The sequence below is a fragment of the Oryza glaberrima genome, chromosome 8 (assembly GCF_000147395.1).
Source record: "Oryza glaberrima chromosome 8, OglaRS2, whole genome shotgun sequence".
Lineage (NCBI taxonomy): Eukaryota > Viridiplantae > Streptophyta > Magnoliopsida > Poales > Poaceae > Oryza > Oryza glaberrima.
In genome coordinates this window covers 9,050,274-9,074,288 of record NC_068333.1, presented here as the reverse complement: position 1 = coordinate 9,074,288, position 24,015 = coordinate 9,050,274, and the positions used below count along the sequence as shown (strand labels likewise).

The 24,015-nt window shown below is 44.3% G+C and overlaps 1 protein-coding gene and 1 pseudogene across 4 annotated transcripts; both read right to left on the bottom strand.

Annotated features, from left to right (window-relative positions):
• Nucleotides 1–4,324: 4,324 nt before the first annotated feature.
• Nucleotides 4,325–7,514, bottom strand: LOC127783020 (probable metal-nicotianamine transporter YSL17; annotated as a pseudogene).
• A 5,357-nt stretch (nt 7,515–12,871) lies between these two features.
• Nucleotides 12,872–23,352, bottom strand: LOC127782219 (formin-like protein 6). Of its 4 annotated transcripts, none has more exons than XM_052309308.1 (20): nt 22,981–23,352; nt 21,398–22,098; nt 20,986–21,207; nt 20,078–20,903; nt 19,855–19,992; nt 18,860–19,778; nt 18,648–18,774; nt 17,301–17,372; nt 16,872–16,970; nt 16,726–16,767; nt 16,434–16,514; nt 16,282–16,332; nt 16,115–16,196; nt 15,625–15,719; nt 14,650–14,721; nt 14,437–14,553; nt 14,216–14,284; nt 13,886–13,952; nt 13,322–13,752; nt 12,872–13,197 (listed from the first exon to the last, which is right to left on the bottom strand). In XM_052309308.1, the coding sequence occupies exons 1-19, from the start codon at nt 23,051–23,053 to the stop codon at nt 13,496–13,498; spliced, it is 4,110 nt and encodes a 1,369-aa protein (XP_052165268.1). In that variant the 5' UTR covers nt 23,054–23,352; the 3' UTR covers nt 12,872–13,197; nt 13,322–13,495. The 4 variants fall into 4 exon arrangements, with proteins under 4 accessions (XP_052165268.1, XP_052165269.1, XP_052165270.1 ...); XM_052309309.1 differs by having other exon boundaries at nt 12,872–13,171; XM_052309310.1 differs by lacking the exon at nt 22,981–23,352 and adding an exon at nt 22,868–22,966.
• Nucleotides 23,353–24,015: the final 663 nt, after the last annotated feature.

Sequence of the window (24,015 nt, the reverse complement as noted above, 5' to 3'; positions counted from 1 at the left end):
TCTTGCTTTTTAGCTTTTCTCCATCATCGTGCCCCTAGCCTTTCGGCTTTTTCCCTCTCTTTCCTGTGCTACGAGCCCGATGGCTCCTCGCAAGCCTACCAAGGCCGGGTCAACTGGCGAAGATCCTGGTGGCCTTGGCGAAGGATGGTCGTGCTTCCTTGGCAAATCACTTGTCAAAGAGGCCAACCTGGGCGAATTGGTATCATCCGGTTCTCTTGCGGAGGGCCAAGGGTCGTGTGGGGGTGAAGCCGTTGTTCCTTCGCCTAGGGATGGGCGAACGGTTGTCTTCACCGCATACTTCGTCGCTGGGCTTCACCTCCCATGCGACAACTTCTTGCCTTCCGTGCTCTCGACGTATGAGGTTAGGCTTCCCCAGCTTAGCCCGTCGGTGTTCCCGAAGCTGGCGGTTTTCGCTTGGATGTGTCAGACCTGTGGGTTCGCCCCTACCGCTGAGCTATTCGCCACTTTGTTTACTGCATGCGCCTCAACCAAAGACATGCAGACGCTGGCAGGTCCAAGGAAAACCGTTTTTGGCTGTGTGAATTTCATGTTGCGGCCGGAGCGCTCGGACGCTTGGCCAGTGCCTGCCTCGATGGCCAAGTGGGACAGGAATTGGATGCAGAAATGGTTCTACATCGCCAATCCCTACCCCGCCAAAGATGCCTAGGCGAACTGGCTCCTTTTTGAGCATTCTGCCGTTTCCATCAACGCGAAGCCAACGTGGAGATCGATGGGACTCTCGAGTCTCGGCTCATACTTTTTCGTAAGGTTGCCCGGCGGCTAAGCACCCGGGACCTTTGTGAGGAGTTTTGTCTCCTTCAGATTTCCCCCCTCGCCCGTGTGTGGGACGTTTCCGTGAACGAGGGCGAAGAAGTTCTTGGGCTTCCCCGCCTTGTTCTCCCCACCGGGGTCGAAAAAAAGATTTTTGTTTTTGTTCTAGGCCGCATATTTCCTTTATGGAAGCGCTTTTTAGACTAAACAGTTGTGTTCCTCTCTTTTCGCAGTGCGAACTTAGGAAGACGCCGAAATAGAGGCGTCAACGAGAGGGAAAGGCTTCGGCGGTTGAAGCGAGCGTTTCGGACGTGACGCTTACCGCCCCACATTTCGTCCCCGCCGACTTCACCACGCGGCCAGAGATCACTCCGTTCGTGGACGGGGTGTGCCAGGTCATAGCACCGACCGAAGGCCTTGGGCTCTTCACCGAACTGAACAAGTTCGGCGAAAGCTGCGCGGCTGTGAAAGCCTATTTGTGCGGGTATGATTTTTTATTGTTGTGCGCCGAATTTTGCTCTTTCGCTAGTTCCCCGACGTAATGTTTTTTTCTTCTTTTTTTTACCAGGGCCTTGCCGCGCACCTAAGTGCCAAGAAGTCCGCCTTAGAGCAGGTACAATAGCAGGCTATAAGCCAGCTGCAAACATATTTTAAAAAGATAAATTAGGAAAGAGAAGAGCAGCGGGCTATAGATTTGTAGCCAGCTGTAGCACGGACTACAAGACACAGTGTGTCTATGACAGGTGGGACTAGGTATTAATAGTGTAGTATGTAACTATTGTATGAATGAGCTATTAGATTGGCTATAGATGAATTGGAGCTAGTAGTTGGCTATACTATTGAACTTGCTCTTAGAGCGACTGGATGGGTACCGCCTTCGCCTTCGCAAATCCGAAGAAGATCTTTGCCACAAGGAAGACGAAAGACACGTTGTGGTGGAGACTTTGAAGAAGGTGAATGCTGAAAATAGGTCTCTCCGCTCTGACCTTGAAGCAGCACTCAAACGGGACGCCAAACAAGACTGACAACTTGCTTCGGTCGAGGAGAAGATTAAATCCCACGAAGCCCGTCTTGTGTCAGCCGAAGCTGCCACCGCGACCCTGGTACCAGCCACAGAGTCTGCCAAGGAGGCCTGTTACACTCTCCGGCTGGCCCTTAATGACCTTGGGGCACGAGCGGAAGGTGCTCCGGGCGAAGGCGGGACTACACTCGATTTTTCCGAATGGACGCAGGAGGCGGCCGGCTCAGTTGTCGAAGTGGCAGGCGCCTATGGGGACTGTTGCGCTCGTGTTTCGGCGGGATTCATTCTCAGCCTCTTGCACGCACACGGCTGCAACCACATCGGGAATTTTCCCGATTTCGTGTAGTAGGAATGGCCTAGCAATACGCAGTGCTCTAGGGCTGCGTTAAGGGCCTTTTGAAAGGGGTTTTGGGAGGATGGCGGCTGGGACTGTGCGAAGATTCGACTCCGCGAGAACCTTGAATGGATCGCGAGGAACGAGGATGCCGCTGATGTCAACTCCGAAAAGGATCCCGGGCCGTCGGAACGGTCCCCCGGGCACGAGGGCGAAGGCGACGGAGGCCAAGACCACCCTGAGGTGTGAGGCCATTCGCCCTCGTGTCTTTTATTTTATTTTTTCCTTTGGTCCTTTCGGGCTTTCTTGTAGCCTAAGTTTTTATATATAGGCTTTTTGCTTGTTCGGCTTTAAGCCGCCTTCGCCTTGTATTCAATATAGTATTTGTTCTACTAGCAAAGTATAACCCTTTCGCTTATTTAATTGTTCTGTTTGAAAGCGGGACTGATCTTCGTCTATATTTCCCTCCTTTTTATGCACTCTCCTTTTTTTTGTGCTTTGCTAGCAGGCTTGCGGCCAAAAGGTATGTGTTCGACCTCCCGCTAAAAATGGTGGAAAAGAAACGAGAAGTTCGTGGCGTTGAAGGGTTTGCCGAAGGTGCGATGCCCATTTCGGCCTGTTTATTGCAAAATGGTGATAAACGGCCGCAGCTATAAGGTTTTTAAGGTTGCCGGCTGGCTGTGGGCCTCACCCCGGGCAAACCTTAGAAGACTACGGTCTTGTTCATACAAGACGTCTAGAGGATATGGTTCGCTTTCGGTGAAACCATCAGAAAACTGATCGGTTGGAGTTAATCTCCCAGCGTTGTTACAGTCTAGTCTGTGTTTCACCCCCTTCTCCTCTTAGGGCCGTGTATGATATTAGTAGTGATGACGAACCTAGTTCACCTGATCATTCCTTAGAGAGAGAGAGTGATTGTGGGGGCGAAGATGTAACTTATCTATAAGCTAGGCTGTAAAGCCATTGCTCTTTTCTTTTACTTGCACCATGTTGATGGGTTTGTATTCTTCGATACATTTGTCTTTAAAATCAATAAAGATGTGTTTTATCTTGTTTTCGCTATTTTTGCATTGTAACTTCGCGTGCTTTCGTTGGGTTGGAACGTGTCGGCCCCTTTGTGTATATTAGCGAAATAGGTTTTGACTTTTCAGCTTTCGGCTTCCGATTTCGATCTGTTTTGTTCTACGTTGTAGGAAGCGTTCGTGCTTTCCTTTTGATCGAGTGTAACGGTGTTCGGTTAGTTATTTCCCGAAACAAGCTGTTGCAGTTTCAACGTTCGGCGAGCGATGCCTCGGCCGATTCGTTTCGCCCCCCTAGCCTTTTTCGCTGATCAGGCGTTTGCCTTCGGGTTTTTCCACAAATTATCAATCACACAAATAAAAAGAAGGTGGAGGACACAGAGATTTTATACTGGTTCGGGCCTCCGTGGTGGATAATAGCCCTACATCCAGTTTTTTGTCTTTTTTTTCTTTTTTTTCTTGCCGAAAGGCTTACATAGTGCCGAAGGGCTTACATAATGATATATACATTTTTACGAATTGGCGATTTGGGTGCCACCCGTTCTAGACATAGAAACGCTTGAGAGAGGCAGCGTTCACAGAATGGTCGAAGTCTTCGCCTTCCAGTGTCACCAATCGAAAGGATCCCGTCCTGGACTTGTTCTTGATGAGGTACGGTCCTTTCCACTTCAATTCAAGCTTGCCAACGGCTGTCGGGTTCGCCTTCTTCCTTAGGACAAGATGACCAGGCAACAGCTCCGTCGGTCGAACTTTTTTGTTGTAAGTTGCCGAAGTGCCTGTGGCATAGTTGCGCATGTATTCGAGTGCTTCGATTCTTACTTCCTCCAAGAGTTCGAGCGACACCTCGCGCCCCTCTACGCCTCCAGAGAACATCACCCTTGGCTGGCTTTCGCACTTCTTAACTTGCTCAACACAGACTTTCAAACACGGTGGGCCAGTACACTCCTTGTCGAAACACTTTGGAGGCAACTGTTCTTGCGGCCTGGTGCGCGTCACGGAGCCCCTGGTGCATCTCCCTCGCCATTTCCTCGCCTTCGGCGAAAGAGATGCAGCGAAGCAAGGGTTGAAGTACCCCGGAACGATATAGCTGGCCCGAGACCATCTTATACTTCGCAGCTCTAAGTTGCAGGCGCTTTGCTTCTGCTTCATCTTCCGGAAGCCAGCCAGTTTCAAGGTGTTTCACGAACGGAGTTCGCCAGTCGCATGGATCTTCGCCCAGTTTCGCCTGGTCGATTGCATCGACGACGCCAGTGACCCGAGCCCGTCGCCGCAGATGAGCCCCGACGCCACCACCGGCGACAGCAGCCTCGCGCCGCCGGCATCGACGTGCCTCCTACACACGTGCAGCGCCAGGCACCCCACCGCCATGCCCACGGGTATCCTCGGCGGCACGAAGAACGCCACGGCCACGCCGATCGTGCTCGGGATGTACTGCAGCGCGCGCCACCGCCTCCGCTCCGCCACCTCCCTCGCCGCGCTCAGCGCGAGGGCCATCGCAAAGAAGAGCTTGCAGAGGAGGACGCTGTGCTCCGGCAGCCCGTGCCGGCCGACGCTGAGCACGGCAATGCCGCGGTACGCCCTCGCGTATGGCGCGACATCGGCGTTGGCGCTGTCGACGTCGGCGCCGGCGCCGCCGCCGCCGGCCATGTTGTACACCTTGTAGAAGACCCAGAAGATGGCCGGGTTGACGACGCAGCCGAGCGCCGTGCCGGCGACCTGGCCGACGAGCATGGCGCGAGGGGAGGTGAGCGTCAGGTACCCCGTCTTGAAGTCCTGCATGAAATCGGACGAGCCAGAGACGGCGCTGACGATGATCCCGCACGCGGCGAGCCCCGCCACGACGCCGCCGCCGTCAATCCCGACCCTGGAGCTGAACACCATCATGGCGATCTTGCCGTACGTCGCCGAGAGGTTCATGTCGGTGACGCCCACGCCGTACGCGTTGCAGAACGCGAACACCGGCGCGGCGACGTAGGCCGCCGCAACGTGGCGGTGCCCGAGCTGCGGGTACAGGAGCGGCACGGCGACGACGGAGAGCGCGGCCAGGGCGGCGTACGACGCGACGGCGACCCAGGTGGGGAACCTGTCGCGGAGGAACACCTGCGCCCGCCGGCGGTCGTCGAAGCTCTGCATGGTCCGCTCCGTGGCGCTGAGGCAATGGAACGGCGGCGCCGCCGCCGACGCCGTGGAAGCTCCGCGGCGGCGCTTGCGCATGGCGCAGGTGACCAGCGCGGAGAGGATGGTGAAGAGACCGTCGGCGAGGATCATGGACACGCCGACGAACACCCGGTAGCCCATGATGCCGCCGAGGTCGTTGGCGTCGAGGTTCTCCGGGAACCACCTCCCGGCCTTCGTCTCGATGTACGGCCACAGGATGCCCCACGACACGATGGAGCCGGCGAGCATTGAGGCGGTGATCATCGGCGGGCAGATCATGCCGATGCCGACGTTGGTCGTCGAGAAGTTGAAGTAGAACCTGTTGTATAAAATGTTGGCAACAATGAAAATGTGTGATCTATTTTGGTTGCTTGACTATGGCAGTATAAGGAGCTTTACATTTTGTAGTGCCAAACAATTTTGGGGCCGGACTGCACGAAATTTTGTAAATCTGGACAAAACTGAGAGGTTTCAAACTTCAAACTTCTCACTTACCCGCGGCGATATGCCGCCATGCCAACGTGGGGAAGATCTGGAAACCACAGTTCTTCCCTCCGGCGAAGAACCACTGGAAAATAGGCCACAGCACTGTTGCACCGAGGGACTTGAACAGGGTCACCACCTGCTGCCTGTATATGGCCACATAATCAAAATGATCATCAGACAGATTACAGCAAATTAATCCTCATTTGCCATGATCAAGGCATTATTTCTGGAAAGGGATCAAGATCAAAACATTATTGATCTTGGCCATGATGATTATCTTGGCTGTTTTTTTTTTGTCATGTTAATTACCTTGCTTGCTTGGCGCCATGGGGAGTGTGGAAGCTGTTGATGAGGTGAGCGGTGGCGGTGCCGCTGGGGAACGTGAGGCGGTGGCGGATGATCATCATCTTCCTGAGCGGCACGATGATGAAGAGGCCGGAGAAGTTGATGAGGAAGAGGAAGGCGATGAGCCGCCCTATGTTGGGCTCCTCCACGTTCCTCCCATGGCTGCCGATGTGCCCCTCGGTGGCCGACTTGCCGCTCATCCCAAGTATGTACGTCCCAAATCCACCTAAAATTTGCACAATTATAAAAAGCAATAAATTATAAATTTCAAGCAGTAAGATGTCAAAGATATAAAATATTTGGTACCCTATTTACACTCGTCGAAGGAAGTGAATTATCTTTTGTTAGCTTAATAAGTTTTTGTGTGTACATATTTGCTAGTTTACGCAACTCAGTAGTATATATTAGGAGAACTAGGAGGTTCCGAGTTCAAATTCTAGTTGTAGCAATGAAATAAAAATCTAATCACATCTCATTTATTGATTCCATGTTTGAAGACAAATTAATCTTTCATACTGACTATTGTATTTTTTTCTGATCATAAATATTTGATGTTATGATACAGCATGTTACTTACGTATTAAGATTTCGTACCTATGAGATATCATGTTTGATACCTCTGGTACGATATAATACATATGATACCATGCTAATGTCATCATGATATCATTATAGTACTAAGTATTAGAGTCTGGTATCATGGTATCAGATCCAGTACTTATCTGATACCGCATGTACTAGATTTGGTACCTAGGATACCATGCATGCTACATCAGCCCACATAAGTTATTTTGTTTCACGGTATATATAGCGTTCTGTAGTAGCCCTATTATTTATTTTAAGAAAATGGTATGTGTAGATTTGTCTTGAAAATACAATAATAATAATATATAAACTAATTAGTGTTTACAAACTTATTTCGATAAATAAAATTAATAGCAGAGGGAGGGAGTAAATAATTCAAATGGGGTTTAATATAGCAGCAAATGGATATGGAGATAGTACCGCTGAAGGCGATGGTGGAGCAGGAGACGACGGCGGTCTGGATGAGGGTGTTCTCCTGGCGGGTGAAGGGCAGGTGCGACACCCCCACCACGTCCAGCGCCCGGATCCACACCCTCGCCAGGAAGAAGCCCAGGAGACCCGCGGGGACGCCCAGCGACGGCAGGAGGCCCGACGTGAGGTTCAGCCTCATCGCCACCACGCTCACCACCGCCCCGAGCACCCCGCTCACCGCCGCCGACCGCGCCGTCACCGTCTCCCCCAGCGACGGCAGCGGCTCCCCCTCGAACGCCCGCTCCGTCGACGACGCCACCGACGACGCGTCCTCGCGATCGTCGTCCACGACGTCGCGCTGACCGCCGCGGGCCTCCTCCGCCATATATATGGCTTTAGTTTGGTTTGCTTTGCTAGCTAGCTTTCTTCCCGCCGGCAGCCGGTGGTGGTGGGATCGCGATCGGTCGTGTGCTTGGCTGCTTGCTGTGAGGCCGTGAGGAGGAGAGGAAGGAAGTGGGGGGTTTTGGAGAGGAGGATTGGTTGCTGGGTTGGTTTGAGCCGTTGTGCGGTTGCCGCTAAGTATATATAGTGCATCTTTCTCGTTTCTCGTTTTCTCGTTTCTCGTTTCTTGGGTGGCTAGTTGTCTTCAACCTCGAGTGATTTGGTGATGGTTCATGCATGGTTACGTACGTTACTCCAGCCATGCATGAGGTTGGAGTGACGGGCTGTTAGCCACTCTTCGTCTAGAGGAAACATTGCCCCCAAACCCGAGATTCTTATAAGGGACTACCTCCATTTCAGATTATAAAACTACCTCCATATATATATGTCTAGATTAATTAATATATATATGAATTCGGGCAATACTAGAAAGTCTTAAAATATAATACGGAGGAAGTAGTAATAAGGACTCCAACTCATATGGAGTACTTAACTTAGAAGTTGGATTTGAAGTGGTGTTGTGAAACAGTTAGCCTAACCCTAATTCCATATCGCTAATTTATTTTGTGAGACTGCTCCACTTAGCTTCACTCATTTATTTTAAAATGAAGTTGAAATTGTTTGGTTGGGTTCCAGCTTCAGAAAAGATGGAGTAGAAGCTATACCAAACATACCCTAAGGCCCAGTTCTTTTCTTCAACTCCAAACTTCAACTTCTTCATTTTCCGTTAACGCTTTTCAAACTATTAAATAATGCATTTTTTTAAAAAAAATCTATATGGAAGTTGTTTAAAAAATTCAAATAAATTAATTTTTCAAGTTTATACTTATTAATATTTAATTAATCATGTGCTAAAGAGCTTTTTCGTTTTACGTGCACTAAAATTCTATCTCTGGGGAAGATATAAAGAAACTTACCTGTTTCATTTTTAAAATTCGATAGACATAGATTTCTTCAACGATCTAGATGAAAATACACCCTAAACAGATCTGTTTTAACTGTGGAAATTGAATTATGAACTGGCCACTAAAACGTGACCATGCATGCTGTCAGGCCTTGGAATGGGTGGCGCGAAGGGCACCGTGGCCTGGGCCTCTAGCCCCGAAGGGCTATTTTGGTTTAAAACCAGAACTTGTGTTACCAAATCATTGATGTTTTTGAATAGTACTTTTGAAATGATTCTTCACTGACATATCGACCAATGTCGCTAAAATATTAGCAATGTCAAAAATTGTCTAGGTTTTGACATTATAAATATTTTAACATAATAGCCAATCAAACTGGAAGCCCCTACGAATCTGGCACCCGATCTGGGAGCAAAAAAAAATCGGGCGCCCGTCCGAGCCGTCCGATCCAGCACCCTAATCTCGTCCGTCTGCGTGCATTAAACAGGAGTTTCAATCAGTCGGCGCCTACTGCAACAAATCGCGGGGCTTGTTCCACGGCGCTGTCCAGGCGCGAGCCACCGCCGGCGCACGTGAGGGGAGAGTTCCGCCGGAGCAGCCACCACCGCCGCCGCTGATCTCCTCCGAAGATGCTCCTCCCGGCCGTGCTGGGCGTCGCCGCCGTGCCTCAGATCTCCAATGACAATTGGCGCCGCCGCAAGCCGTCTTCTCCCCCGCCACACTGCAACGCCCCGACCGGCGCTGCCGCACGCCCACTTCTACCCCGCTGCTCTGCAACATCGACAGGAGCCGGCACACTCTTCTCTGCACCAACCACGCTCTTCTGGAACAAATGTCACATTTGATGCGGAGATATTGAAGCGCAATCGTGCCGTCCGAAGAAAAAAGGAATTTCCATTGAAGAACCGACGGCGATGAGTTCTTCGGCGAATAGTCGAGTAGCACTGTCAGCTCCCCTACCTCCCCATGATGTGTACCAATTGTAGGTTTGATGAAAATAGCTTGTTCTAACCAATTTGGTTTTGTTTCATGCATTGTCTTAAGTTCAGTGAAACAACATGAATGTAAACACTGAAACTAGTAATGAGTATATACTGAAACAATTTCATCTGGCAGTGTATGATTGGAGACTTTTTTTGACCTTGTGGAACATATTATTTGAATTTAGTGAAACAAAATATATGTAATAGATGAAACAAGTATGATGTATTCACTGAAACATTGTCCTCCTTGTTTCTTCTCCTGTTTCGCAAGTCCTGTTTCACAAGTTTCTCCTCCTTGTTAATCACTTGAAGCCTCCTTGAACAGGTGTTAGGCTGAAACTTGTTTGTCTCAGCAATCAACTGACTCCGGGGGGTGAAAGAACATTCGAATACATAGGGGGGAAAATTAGGATTAAAAAAAGCAAAAGGAGAAATTGCAAAAAAAAAAAAGGATAAAAAAGGGAGCTAGATTAAAAAAATACCGATATGAATGGAGAGAAGACATATAAAAAATATTTTTTTATGTTTGATTGCATTTTGCTATCTTCTCTACACTCTTCATTAAACATTTCTATCCAACAAGCCAGTACTTCATTGCTCATTTCTCCCCTTGGTTTCATTGCAGCTCAGAAGTACTTAAGTGAAACATGGAAGCCTACAATCTTCAAGGATGGGTCTAGTAGCCTGTTATTTGGTGAAACAAGTTTTATTAATATAATGAAACAAGCATGAATAGCCAACTGGAACATCTACAAAGACCGTGCTGAAACATTAAAATTAATTATGCTGAGGTTAGTCTAAGTAAAATGGTGCAACATAATGAATGAACATACTGAAACAGTCATAACAAACACAGTGGGGCATGTAGAAACAGTAGTATGAAACAAATCATGAGTAGTTCACAACAAACATGCAAAAATGTGGTGAAACAAGTTTTATTAATATAATGAAACAAGCATGGATAGCCAACTGAAACATCTACAAAGACTGCTAAAACATTAAAATTAATTGTGCTGAGGTTAGTCTAAGTAAAATGGTGCAACATAATGGAAGAAAATACTGAAACAGTCATAACAAACACAGTGGGACATGTAGAAACAGTAGTATGAAACAAACATGAGTAGCTCACAGCAAGGGGACGACGGCCGACGGGTTGCTCACCGGAGCTACGAGCTCACCTGAGAAATGAGGAGGGGATGTAGCCTCGCGCTCCTCCAAACCCTAGTTTTCGCCGGCGAAACTAGGCATAGCTACTCCCCGTCAACGGCGGCAATGTATGGAAAGCGAGCACGGGGGGAGAAACAACGCCGGCGCCGGAGAAGAGAGGGCTGTTGCTGGCGCCGCCTCGCCCAAAAACCGCCGCCGGGTCTCACCCGTCGCTCACGGGGTCGCCAAGCTCCATTACGTCCAAACCACTGGAAAAAAAAAAGAAACGGATCTCCTCCTTCCCTATAACGGGAATCCCGTGATTTCCGGCTGGTGGTTGCAACAGGACACGGGCGTGGGAGCGATTAAAGCCGTACGATGCGTTGGATGACATCCAACGGCTGCACCACAGCCTGATGGATAGCCACGCGCGTCGGGCGCCCGTGAACCAGCATTTTCGAATCAAACTAGCCTGAAATATCCTCAAGAAACCAACCTAACATCTACCATATGGCCTTACAAACCAAAAACCGGAATTTGCTCGGCAGGGCATCTCCAAGAATTTGGAGCCCCAGAACGAAATGCAAATTGGACCCTAAATTCTAAAAAATAATGCTAGTGTAAACAATTAAGCATACTTTATGTCAAATATTAGTGCTAAAAGAGAAAAGGTAGTATTGATATCATGTTCTACTGAAAAGCATCTGGCGTTTTATTGGATGAAATCTTAAATTATATCCTCATAATTAATATTGTCCAAGACATCATTTTCAGCACCCGAATTATTCTTCTTATTTCTATAAGACATGCTGAGGGTCGAGGAAATAAATGTCTTCCTATTTTGTAAACAAAAGAAAAGACAGTCATGTTCAATGATCAATCTAATCTATCATTCAAAATACTGTAATTTAATTTTGAAAACTACAATCATGGTAAATTGGTAATTGCGAATTTGATTCAAATTATCATATACCGAATATATATCCAGCCCAGTCGATGACCAACGTGAGAAAAGTAGTACGCAGTAAATAATTGCAAAGGAGCGTATATCAACTTGGTCGAATGGATTGACAGGCACGTACTATATGCAACTGCAACCAGAGAAAACACACGGCTTCACAAAAGAAATGAAAAGAAAATGCTATGAGTAGATGACCATGCCAAAGACGATAAGATATTACCAGACAAGATGGAGGAGTCGACGGCGAAGAGATGATGAAGAGGCTGAGGCCGCAGAGCCAGCCACGGCCAGCACCCAGCCGGCAGGCTTGCCTCACTGTCGCTCGCCGCTGCGGTTGCACCGCTGTGTGGCATGCCCGATGAGCGGTGCCGCCCTTTCGCTCGCTCGGTAGCACCATAGCAGGCCAGGCATGTTGCCCACTCGGAGGTGGGGGCCTCCAAAAATCAAGGGCCCTGTGCAGCCACCGCATTCGCGCATGGCTGTCGATGCCCTCCAGGCTCGGTTCAGTTTGATCTCTAGGATTTTTAGCCCACCCCTACTTCTGTGTAATAATAATAAGCTAGAAACAATAGCTATGATATCATAAATAGAAAGGTGGAAGCTGTATAGTGGTGAAACTGTAAACGTATTACCCTATTTTATTATGTTAAAAATCTTATTGCCCATAGTTCTTATATAAGCGGGTCCCTTTTTATTTTAATAGAAATTTAGTAAAATCAAGGATTACTTGAACGCGCGTTAGGAGGCTGCAAATTGCCCTGCAAACTGTATAAAAGGTAAAGAAGGAAACTAACCAGCGTATACACACCCTTCAAAAGAACGTATACTAGAATTAGTTGCAATGAAACAAACAAAGCTTATTTGTGTTTGTGGATCAACCTTACAGTTAAAACTTAATGGTCTTAGAAATGTTCATGTAACAGTTCATAGGAGTAGAATATATAATCATACAATCATACAACTAGCATATTAGGTCAATCCTAACAAAACAACTAGCAGAACCCTCCATGTTTTGGATTGAAGCTGAAACATCCCCAACCAATAAATGTAGCTTGAATAGTAGACATGGTGGTATTGCCAATATCCAATTTGATGCTTTATATATTCTAATCAAAGTTTTAGCTTCTAATTGGCATCAAACCAAATACTACTTTACTCTTAAAAAAATAGGTAATGCTAAAACATGCCCAGGTTTTGGCACTATCAACCTTTTGGTATGGTACTAGACCAAACAAAGCCTCAGGTCTTTAACCCTTTGAAATCTCTGCATCCATATCATCTTTCCATACAGCGTTGGGTTTCAGCATTACCAAGTACTGCTAGGGCAAGCAACATTTCAGAGAATCGGCGATGAGACAAGAAATACAATACAATCAGCCATTATTTGTTTTTTCCTTTTACAGCAAAACCTACAGGCTAGTCCCCCTAAACACGATTCTACTGATAAATTTTATTCTTCTGTTAGAACGAACATTACCTACATATGATTGGAACAAATAAACAAAATTGTAAATGTGCTTCTGATCATTTCTATTATTTTGTTAGAACTGTACAGCTTGTCTCCAGGAACATTTCTTAAGTATCAATCGCTCTGTTAGATGAATAACTGCAGAGGACAGAATGCTGAATGAGCTGCCAGAAAATGAAGCCTTAAGTCAAAGAGAAGCACAAATATAACTTGCTTAACACTGATTTGTTTTGTCCTATTTATTCAAGAGAAAATGTATAAAAAACTGCATAACTTTAGGATGCTTACCCATTCACTTTGCGACTTTCTTGCCACAGCTGGTTCACTTCAATCCATCATCCAGCGCAACATATCCAGCTGACATCAGCTAGAGAGGGTGACTGATAGGAGCAGGCACCATGAACAGGTTTCCTTTATTGGCAAAGCTAGTGTTGTTTGGCTCATCTGTCAAGAGAAGTTATATCATTTGGCACTGGCAGTTTGCGCTGGTGATTGGAGTGAGATATCCAACTCTTTGATTGAATTGTTGTGCTTAGCTTTGTCATTTCCTGGTTCCTTAGTTTTCTTTGCTTCTGCTTCCTTCTGTGCGTTTTCTGGCTCCTTGGTTTTCTCTGCTTCTGCTTCCTTCAGTGCTTTCTTCTTTTCTAGATCCAATTGTTTGCAGTTCTCATCATGGGAACGTACGAACAATCTCACAAAGTTTTGGAGTGTAATGACCACTGGCAAACATTTGTGAACAAGATATAATTTGAAAAAAAAAAACTAATGTCAGTATGTTCTCCCAAAGTCATAACTGAACTGAAACTAGTTTCTATACAGCTGGAGAAAATAGAAATACAATGCAAGTTTCACCTTGCTCAAATGGACAACGCGCTGGGTCTTCTCCAAAATAAAGTGCTAATGCATCAGCATTTCTTCCCTGCAGATATATAAGATACATGTAATGATAAAGAGAAGAAAAATCCAAAGAGATGACCAGATGGAAAAAGAATATCATTTGCCTCCTGTAAAGACAAAGGACTAGAATTCGTCACTAGCCCCTTGTAGCACGATATTGTAAATTCTGATCATACAATGTTGTTGTATGAGTTAAACATAGTAGTTGGAGTGTGGATAACAGGCTACCAAACATAGAACAGGCGCTAAAGTTCAGGCATGAAAGTTAATCAAAGAGACACATACCACATTAGAATATAGTGAGGTCAAGGATCTAACTTCAGCTTCAGCACCACTTAGAAAATCCTTCAGTGTCTGTAAAACAAGGCAGTTAGTTTAGTATATTGGTAATGGAACTCATTTAAATGTTAAACAGAACGATGGTACCTAGATGTACCCAATATAGGAGTGAACCAGTTGAAGTCAGTTACTAAGAATGCTCAGAAAATTATAACACTTGTAGTTACCTTGCGGAATATCTCTGACACAGGGCCATCATTTTCTGATGTAGTTAGTTCTTGCTCGACTTTTTCGAGTCCTTTGTTTATGGCCTGCATTTCCTCTGCTAATGACTTCAATTGTACCTGCATCAAATCAATTCACTTCGAACTCAATCAATCAATGATTGATGATCAACATACAAAGTAAACAAAACATTAAACACTGCTTGAATCTAATACCTTTGCTGCCAACTCCAAGCTAGCGAGATCTTTAGGAAAATCAAGAAGTTCTGGAAGTTTCTCAGAAAGCACCTGTAAGTCATAACTTAAAGTAAGCACTGTACAGTTCAAGCATATCAACTATAATTCAGACTTTATCACACATAATCAAAAGAAACAAATATAATTACCAAGTTACAAAGGTCTTTATCAGAATGACACAAAGGATCTACTTGGAGGGGGCTTAGCTCCACTTTGAAATCAGGATCATTATAGGTTAGGGTTCTCAAGAAGCTAATATTTAAATCTTAAAGTCACACACAAACAAAAAGAAATCTAAAGGACATTTGAGGATATAAAGGATGCAAAGTTGAACAGTACTTAGTGAAATGGGTTTCTGGATAATGTCTAGTCTTCTTTTATCAAGAATCCACCATGAGTACATCAAGTCACAAGAAACTAGATATGCAACTTAGATTAACAAACTACAGCAATAACTAGCTAACGGGACAATCACGAAAGCAAATTAAATATGTGAACATGCTCCAGATTTCTCACCAGAAACACAAGTTCCACTCATCCAAGTTTCCAAAAACATGTCATATAAATTGGTTATTATTTGTGGCTTTTACACTGGTTTTATTAGAAAAAAATAACTTCAAAGGTTCATAACGGAAGAAAGAATTTTACATGCTTGGCATCCAAGGCTAAGGTAAGAATATTTTTTAAAAAATTGTGAAAGAGAGGTAAGAATATAATTGATTGAGAGTTCATACAACAAAGGACTATCTAGCTCAGGAATTTGGGCTCCCCGCACATCATCATAATCAGATAATGACAACAATTTAAGTTTAGACTAAGTATTTCATCTTTCTGTTGGGTATGTCATCCTATCTATACAGCATATAGACATTGGAGAATGGATCATGTGCTTTCTGAGAGACTAAATAGAATTAAACTATATACACATATGCAAAGTTATAAACAGAGGGATACCTTGGATAAATAATGCATTAAAGTCATCTTATTGTTACGTGCACGAGTGTCACTTAGTTTGAGTAAGCTATCCAACCTGAACCCAACAGCAGAACCTGCAGAAAAAAAAAGAAACTTCATTTTAGAAACTAAGAGCAACAAAAAAACACTCGACCAACCTACGAGGAACTAGGTGGCTTTTTTTAATTAAGAAGAAATAGTCACCCAAATTTGCCTCAACTAGGACATGAACTTGGGTGGTCTGCGTGTACATCCACACCCTCGACCAACTGAGCTAGGCTCAGTTCCTAACTAGGTAGATGCTTAGATGCAGTATAGGCAAACTTCTTGTAAAGAATGCAGAGCAGGTATGCAGAACGAGCGAACATGCCAGATTACAAAGGATAATTAACAAGATTTTCAAATAGTCTTTATGAAAAAAATAAGAATAGCACTTGGTTGCTCACCAAATATTCTCTTGGACAACTAATACTTCTACAATTTTCATTACCTCTAGCAGTTCCTTGGTTTAACGCATTTCCCAGTGAAAGAATTGTCTGCATAATCCTTTTCAGCTTAGCTGAACCCCTTATCTGTGAACATCATAGAAATGTTATGAAATGCATAATCTTAACTATTATATAATAAGAAAATTGTAATTAACAATAATTGCCCCACCTCTTCCGCGGAAGAGTTGACAATGTTCAGGCTCCTCTTAAGGTCAGAAACCTGAACAAAAGTAGTTTGGGAAAAATGAACTTCAAATACCAAAAGGGCCAACCAAAAGATCACAGTTCTTAGTAGCAAAATAAGTAAATCACTTGTCTTACCTGAGAAGGGAATTGAATCTTAAATAAGAAAACTCTCAGCTTAGAATCCACACGGGGTAATTTCATAAGCTCCATGAAGAACTGAAGCAGAAAGCAGAATATGATATCTCGGAATCAGTTAACAAAAAAACTTTTCTGGAGTGTGTTCTGTAAATTGTCAATTATGGATTTTGTGCAATACGGAGTTCTATGGGAATGCCTTCCCACTAAAGAGGGTAGCATATACATCACATTTTTCACTTTATATGTGGAACTGACTAGCTTTAAAGCAAACTGAAAGAATATAGGTCACCTGCTCACATTCTCCAAGTACTTGCTTATCTCCTTTGTAACCCTGGTAATCATAACCGAGCATTAGTTCTTACGAGAAAGCATGGTATGAATCGAAAGAATGTTTTTAGAAATGAAAACTACATTAGACCCTAGTAATCAAATCACCTTCAGAAGTTCTGCTTCCTCTTTAGTTGGAGTGAACTTAATAAGGTTTTCCACCTGATCAGCATCTAGGACAGTATCATCCAAAGTAAGAATTGCGCTCTGCGTTCAAAAGAAAATAATGATCAATATAATTAACAGCAATCCAAATGCAAAAGTAGCCATCTGACCAGAAGGAACACTGTTGATATAATTCCCTTTAGATTATTTCTACTACACATAGGTAAGCATTTAGCGTATGACGCACAGTTGTCACATCCAATGACTCTAAGAAAAAATGGTATTATCACTATTTCACTTTCTCAGCGTCCTTTATGTAAAGAAGATTCTCACAAGTTTCTAAATTGTCATATGAACAACTATATCAGTAGCTTCAGATAATAGCAGAATAGTTACACAAAACATGCTAAATTTTTTTGTTCATCAGCTTACCATTAGGTCAGGCAAGGGCATTTTGACTTTTGTTAGCATGATTCCGCAATTATTAGCTCGGCGAAGGTCAATCTGTGTATATAGGCAGTAACATATCAGAATGAGATAAATAGTCGATATAACATTGTTTACAATCGATTGTACGACATACAAAACCACCAAGATTTTACAGGTCAATGGAGGACAAAGAAAAACAAGCTAACAAGGCACACATCAAAACTTACAGTACCATCATGAATGAAGCAAAAATCTTCTCTAGCATATATCTGCCACAATCATTTCTCAAGAGAGGAACTGATGAAATGGTGAAATACTAGGTAGCATCTCAGGCTCAATATATTACACAAGTTACTAACTTAAAGCTTAAGCTGCTACATGCAGATTAGCATGAGATGGCTTTTGTAAACAGTGTAAGCTAATAATCTTTTTATGTCCCTTTATCAATCTTTGTGATAACCTGACTAATTAGGATGTTACAGAATCCAAGTAACTCTCAAAATGGATAGTAACCATTCTTACAGTGTTCTAAATAAGATATAAACGGCTGTGCCCTCATGTTGTTTAATCAACTGTTACAATACAGACTGTAGGCCTTCCCTAAAACATAAGCATTACTGAACTGAGAACTATGCATACATTTCATTCATTCTACTGACTAGAACAGTTAGCAGTTTGGTTTTAAGATTAAGAACAAAGGACAAAAAAATCATTAGAATTATTAGAATGAGCATGTCTTAACCTTACTAGTGAGTTGTAGCAAAATGTAACAAAAAAATAAAACCATGACTAATCAAATGAAGTTTATTTAGGCATGGTAGACAGATGAGAATGCAAGTCCAGGAGATTTAGACATAAGAAAGCACAAAGACTATGTTTGTGTTTACTTGTTTTGAGATAGAATGGTAAGACATTAACAAGTCTATCATGTTAACGTAGAAGTCTATGAAAATATCAAGTACAACATGAAAAAACAGCGGTATTGTATTATATATTTCTATAGCTATAATAAGGAGATCTATCAATTACTAGTGAAACCTCATATAGAACATGATTGGTACAATTTTGTAGTGATACTGGAAACTATCATGGCAATGCACTAGAAAATTTATGCACACTAACCAGTATGAAAGGTTTGCCTCGATGGAAGCCAGAAAGTAAAAAATAAAGAGAATAAGTACATGATGAAAATATGTGCCAACAAGAGAATTAATATCCATGTTCTGAATGTCATAACTCGCAAGAGATCATATTTATACATGCATTGAAAGAATGCAGGTTAGCATTTTAGCAGATTAACAGAAGAATTGCCGAACAACAATATATGCTATATCTTTTGGAAAAACTCACAAGGTGAATCTTTTCTGGTTTTGATCCAGATGCACGACTTCCTGACTTATCTGAACGCTTCCCATCTGAACTTGGCAGGACAGCTGAGAAAAGATGTTCTAATTCTGACATGTCAAACACTGGAGGTCTGCACAAGTCATCGAAAAGATGCATTAACATAGAACTCATAATGTACATAACCATCTATGAGTGTGGTTGTGTTGGTACAATACTTTGAAGCTTCGTCAGTTTTCTGTGACTCCTCCCATAGACTTCCCTGCATTGCTCTTGTTACTTTAACCCAGTGTAGGGGCTTCAAGTTGGACCTTCTGGATGCAGCCTGACCAGATTGAAGGCTCCTAGACATTGGACCTGAAGGAGGTGCAGGTCCACGCCCCCTCATACCAGGCAATTTAGCATTACCACCAGGAGGTGCTGGCGGAGGCGCAATACTGCCATTGTTCTTTGAGAAGCTTGGAGGAGGCGGTGGCGGAGCAGACAGTTGATTTGAAGAACTACAGGGGGGTGGTGGTGGTGGTGGGGATGGTGCAGAAGTAGCTCCAGGCAGTAGAGGTGGTGTTGGCGCTGAAGATCTAATTGTAGATAATGTTGGTGGAGGTGGTGGAACTGGTCGTGCAGGAGATGAAGTTGAAGCATGTAGTTGACACGGTGATGGTGCGGCAGGTCGGGGAGGAGATGAAGTTGAAGCAAGTGGTGGAGGTGGAGGTGGAGGTGGTGCAGGTCTACTGGGACACGAGTTTGGTGCAGGTGGAGGAGGTGGGGGAGGAGGCCCTGACATTCTAACAGGCGATGAAGTAGGGGCAGGAGGAGGTGGAGGTGATGCAAGAGTTCTAACAGGAGAGCATCTAGGAGTGGATGGAGATTGAAGTGGTGGTGGCGGCGGTGCTGGAGGTCTGAACAAAGCTGTTGTGGTGGAAAGCATGGAATCTGGAGGGAGACAATGACAACTACTAGAACTGGAAGTTGATGGAGTAGGCAATGGAGGTGGAGTGGGAGCAGGAGAAATTTGTAGTGGCTCTTTCGTAATGTTACTTGAGGACAGTTGATGATTTGTGGGCAGAATAGTTTGACATAATTTCGATGTGGATTGTTTTTGTTGAGTAGGAGATAGGGATGGAAATGATGAAAGGTCTGCCACAGGGAAAGAACTTTAATTACAAAATGGAATTCTACATAACTAGAATATATTAACATGTGTAAGCTGAACCTGGATGCTTTTGAGCCTGTTGAGACATGTCTTTTTCCTGGGATATCATTTGATCATCAGATGGTACTGGCACCACCGGAGCCAGTGGAGGAAGCAGTGGTGGTGGTGATGGTGTACACTTCGTTACAACAGGAGTAACTGTTAACATTATCAAAAGTTCAGATGAGAATGATGGTAAAAGACAATATGGGTATACTATAAAAGAAGATTCATCGACCCAGACCTGTTATTGGATGCTGTTGTGATGACTGTTTTGATGGAATTTTGACCACGGCACTTGAAACTTTGACAGAATTCTTAGTGTCTCCAAATGCAGCATGGTCTTCCAACAGAGCCGTAATTCCAAGGGCAGAAGGTGCACTGTGAAATCTTGGGCAGGCTGAAAGTGATCTAGGACTAAAGTCACTGGAAAGGACAGAACTTGACCTAGAAACTGGAAACTGCTGCCACATAATCATTGTGGGTGAAGAGCTCTGTAGTGAACCAAACTGATCATCAAGCTTAGAATTTTGGTCGATTAGAACTGGTCTGCTAGAGTTCATGGTGGAAGGAACTGTCATATCCAATGAAGATAGGCAACCAGTATTGATGTCAACTACCCGTGTTATCTCCTCATGAACTAGAGAAATCATCTTCTCATGGATGACAGACGACCCTGATTTTTCATCAGGAATGGTGGCTTGTTTCTGTGGGATCAACCCCTGAACGTCATTATTTTCTTGTTTGTGCACATAGATGGTTGAGAGTTCAGCATTGCTTAATTTATCTTCAACATTGTCAGACTGTTTCTTGGTTGGAGAAATTGAGCTAAGATGGAAGTCTTTCTTATTTGGAGACAACAAACCCTTTCTCAGCTGAATGTTTTCTGATGAAGTAAGCTGCTGAAAAAGTAGGGCTGCAGCATCCGCTGTCGGATCTAACCAGTCGACATTGCTGAACATCTCTTGAACCTTTGCAAATGCTTCGACTGGGAGGCCCTCCTTCTCTCCTATACCACCCACCTCCATGGAATCTAACTGATTTACAGAGTCCATTTCTGAAAAAAGAACCTTCAACCAGAGGATAAAGAAAAATTGTTATATACTGCACGAGTTTTAAGAGAATGTGTTTAGTTCAACAAGGAATACATACCTCAGCTCTGAATTCTTTCGGGAATCGGTCTTTAGCATCCCATAATATGTCAATTTCATCACGATTTAGCATCAGAATGTTAGATCTAATAAATGCTGTATTGAACATGACCCTGAATATCATCTCTTCTCGTTGTTGATCCGCATCAAGGCTAATGCATTCAAGGACAACATCACCTTGAATATGGCAGTGAATGTCGATTTTAATTAATTCGCAGTCTACCTGAGTAACATGAAAGAAATGAGATGTGATGATGATAGGAATTACTGAAAGAACGTCTTCAAGCAAATATATATATTTCTTCTTCTACATGGTTAAGAGGAAAGGTAGCATGGGAAACACTAGACACAATCTGACCAATTAATCTACCAGTTCTAAAATCAGAAAGTAGTTCAAGTAGTTTGCAACCGACCTTCTTGTAAAGCCGAACATATTTGCTCCTCTTTGGTGTTGAGAAAAGCACCTTGGGGGTGTTACTTGTAGCAAGTAGAGGATCTTTTCCGTAAATACGGAATATCGGTCTACATCCACCCTCCCCATTGAAACCTGGAATATTTCTTAGTATTACACAATCCAAGGTAAGTGCCCGATCACCTGGTGGCCACACTGCGCTCACATTCCTCCGAGATATATAATGTAAGTATCGTATCTGAGAGGGCATAGGATTTAGTGGTGAGAGCAACTGAATCAGCTCACGAGGTGCTTGCCTGTAGATCATCTCCAGTGTCCTCTGTTCACCAATGTACTGTTTTCTATACAACAGTAGCCCTGCCAACATGAATGCAAGTACAGCCCAGCCACCTCGCTCACAGTGCATTATCAACACATTCTGCTGGCTCAAAGACAGCCAGCTCTCCCCTGACCTCAAGAAATGGTGAATCATCTCAATGGTAACAAGTGGACATCCCTCATATTGTCTTGGATAATCCATCACTACCATCTCATAGCTCGATAAGATATTTGCCAGCAAACTTTGACTTTCTCCCTCTCGAAAGTTGAACACCATAAATGAGGCATCAGCAAAGTGGCATTGAAGTTGAGCGACAATGTCCCCAATGTAGTCTTGGTACTTATCATCGTTAAAGACATCCGTAGTGAAGCAAGAATCAAATACTACAGAAGGAAAAGACATTGACGACAGAATTTTAGCAACAAAACAAGATTTACTTTTCCACATACATTTGAAAGGCATAAATGGATCTTATTAATCACCAGGAAAAATGATTTTTTTTTTCAAAATTCTGAAAAAGCAGAATGGTATATTTTATTAATATCATTAGAGAAAGCATAAATGGTTAAGGAAACATAATCTAGAGGATCTAGGCATAACATAGCATACGAGACAAATTAATGGTACAGCAAACAGAAGCAAATTGAGTATACAAAGACGGATTTAAACCTGCCATTACTAAGTTAATTCTAAAAATATTTAAACTTGCAGAGGAAAAAAATTAAAATTGCAAAACAAAAAGTAACATTAATTCAAAATAATCTTGACTGAACATTCGAGTTCCCATCAGTGGACCAAGATTAAATAGAAGACCTCCCATGGACACCAGTAAATAACAATGACAACGATCACTTCTCATGAGAAGTTAGGTAAGCTGCCCTCGATTCAGCAAATACCTTATGTTATATATTTATACAACACTAGTATGAATGGCATAGCATCCATTGGACAGTACGAGCCTAATGCTCAGATAGCAGCTATGCCGTTTTACTACAATTTCCTCTAGAACAGTCCAAAATCTCTGCACTAACTACAACTTCTACCCAATAAACTGGATTGCGGCCCCAACTGTAAAATTGCCTTAAACCATTTCACAAAAATGATGAAACATTTCACAAAACTTGCATGACAAATGCAAGCACACCACCTTACCGATTCCGCAATGCCACACGCATAGAAGAACTCCAAAATGGCGTATCCATCCCAGAACGAATCAAATGGCATACAATCCCATATAGACGGGGCATCGAGGCAGGGGAACGCACCGTAGACGCGCTCGGTGATCTCCAGGAGGCCATCGGGCGGCTTCCGGTAGAAGAACTTGCGGAAGAGCGCCATGCCACCGCCGCCCCCGCCCCCGGATCCACGCCCGCTCGCGAAACCCTTCTACCACCGCCGCTCCGCCATGGATCGGCGCCCGGGAAGAAGGTGGCGACGCGCGCGCGGCGGCCCGGTCGCCTCTGGCTTGCCGCAGCGTGAAGGGATCGCGCAATGCACCCACGCGCGCGCGCGCCCGGACATCCGGTTGCTTCGCCCTGGCGCTAGGGCTTGCAGCCTTCCTCCCTCCTCTCGCCTTTCCGGTGCGCGATTCTTTTTTTCTCTCTCTCGATTTACGAAAGCTTTTTCGGGTGGGGCATTTGATCTTTCGGAGTGAGCTAGATTTGCCCAAATGGCGTTTTTGGCTATCTCCCTTTTTCTTTTTTTTAAAAAAAATAATTTCCTAATGTCTCGGGAGGTGGGGGCCACGGGTCCATGTGGCAGTTTGTTATCCGGTGTCTACTTAGCGGTGACATACCCGCGCAAGGGTTAGATCGATGACATGGTGGGGCCACGGGGACGGTGGGGACCACTTTTCGGAGGGATGGTATGGAGGGTTGATTTGGTATACGTGCGTTTGGAGGAGCTGCGTGCGTGTAATGTGCGACCTTTTTGTGTACGGACACGGGTGGCTAGTGGCCAAGTGTGGGGCGTTGGTAGTGCCGTTTGTTCGTTGTACTTGCTTCTTGGGTTGATAGCGATCGGAATGATTGGGGATTTGGTTGAGTCAATCTTAATTCCAATTTGCAAGGTGTGGAAGATTATGGGTACCTCATACCCACACGGCATGGTTATCCGACTAGTTATAGGGGATAACTTATATCTATAGAATATGTAACAGATCATGACTTGGATATTACGTTTCCTTGTATATTACGAAACGGCCTAAAGTCCTGGTTTGGTAACATTGTAGAGTAGATTTAGGAAACCGATACCGTGTTGGTTAAGGTTTCTATCTTGTAATCCTGCCCCCCCATCCTATA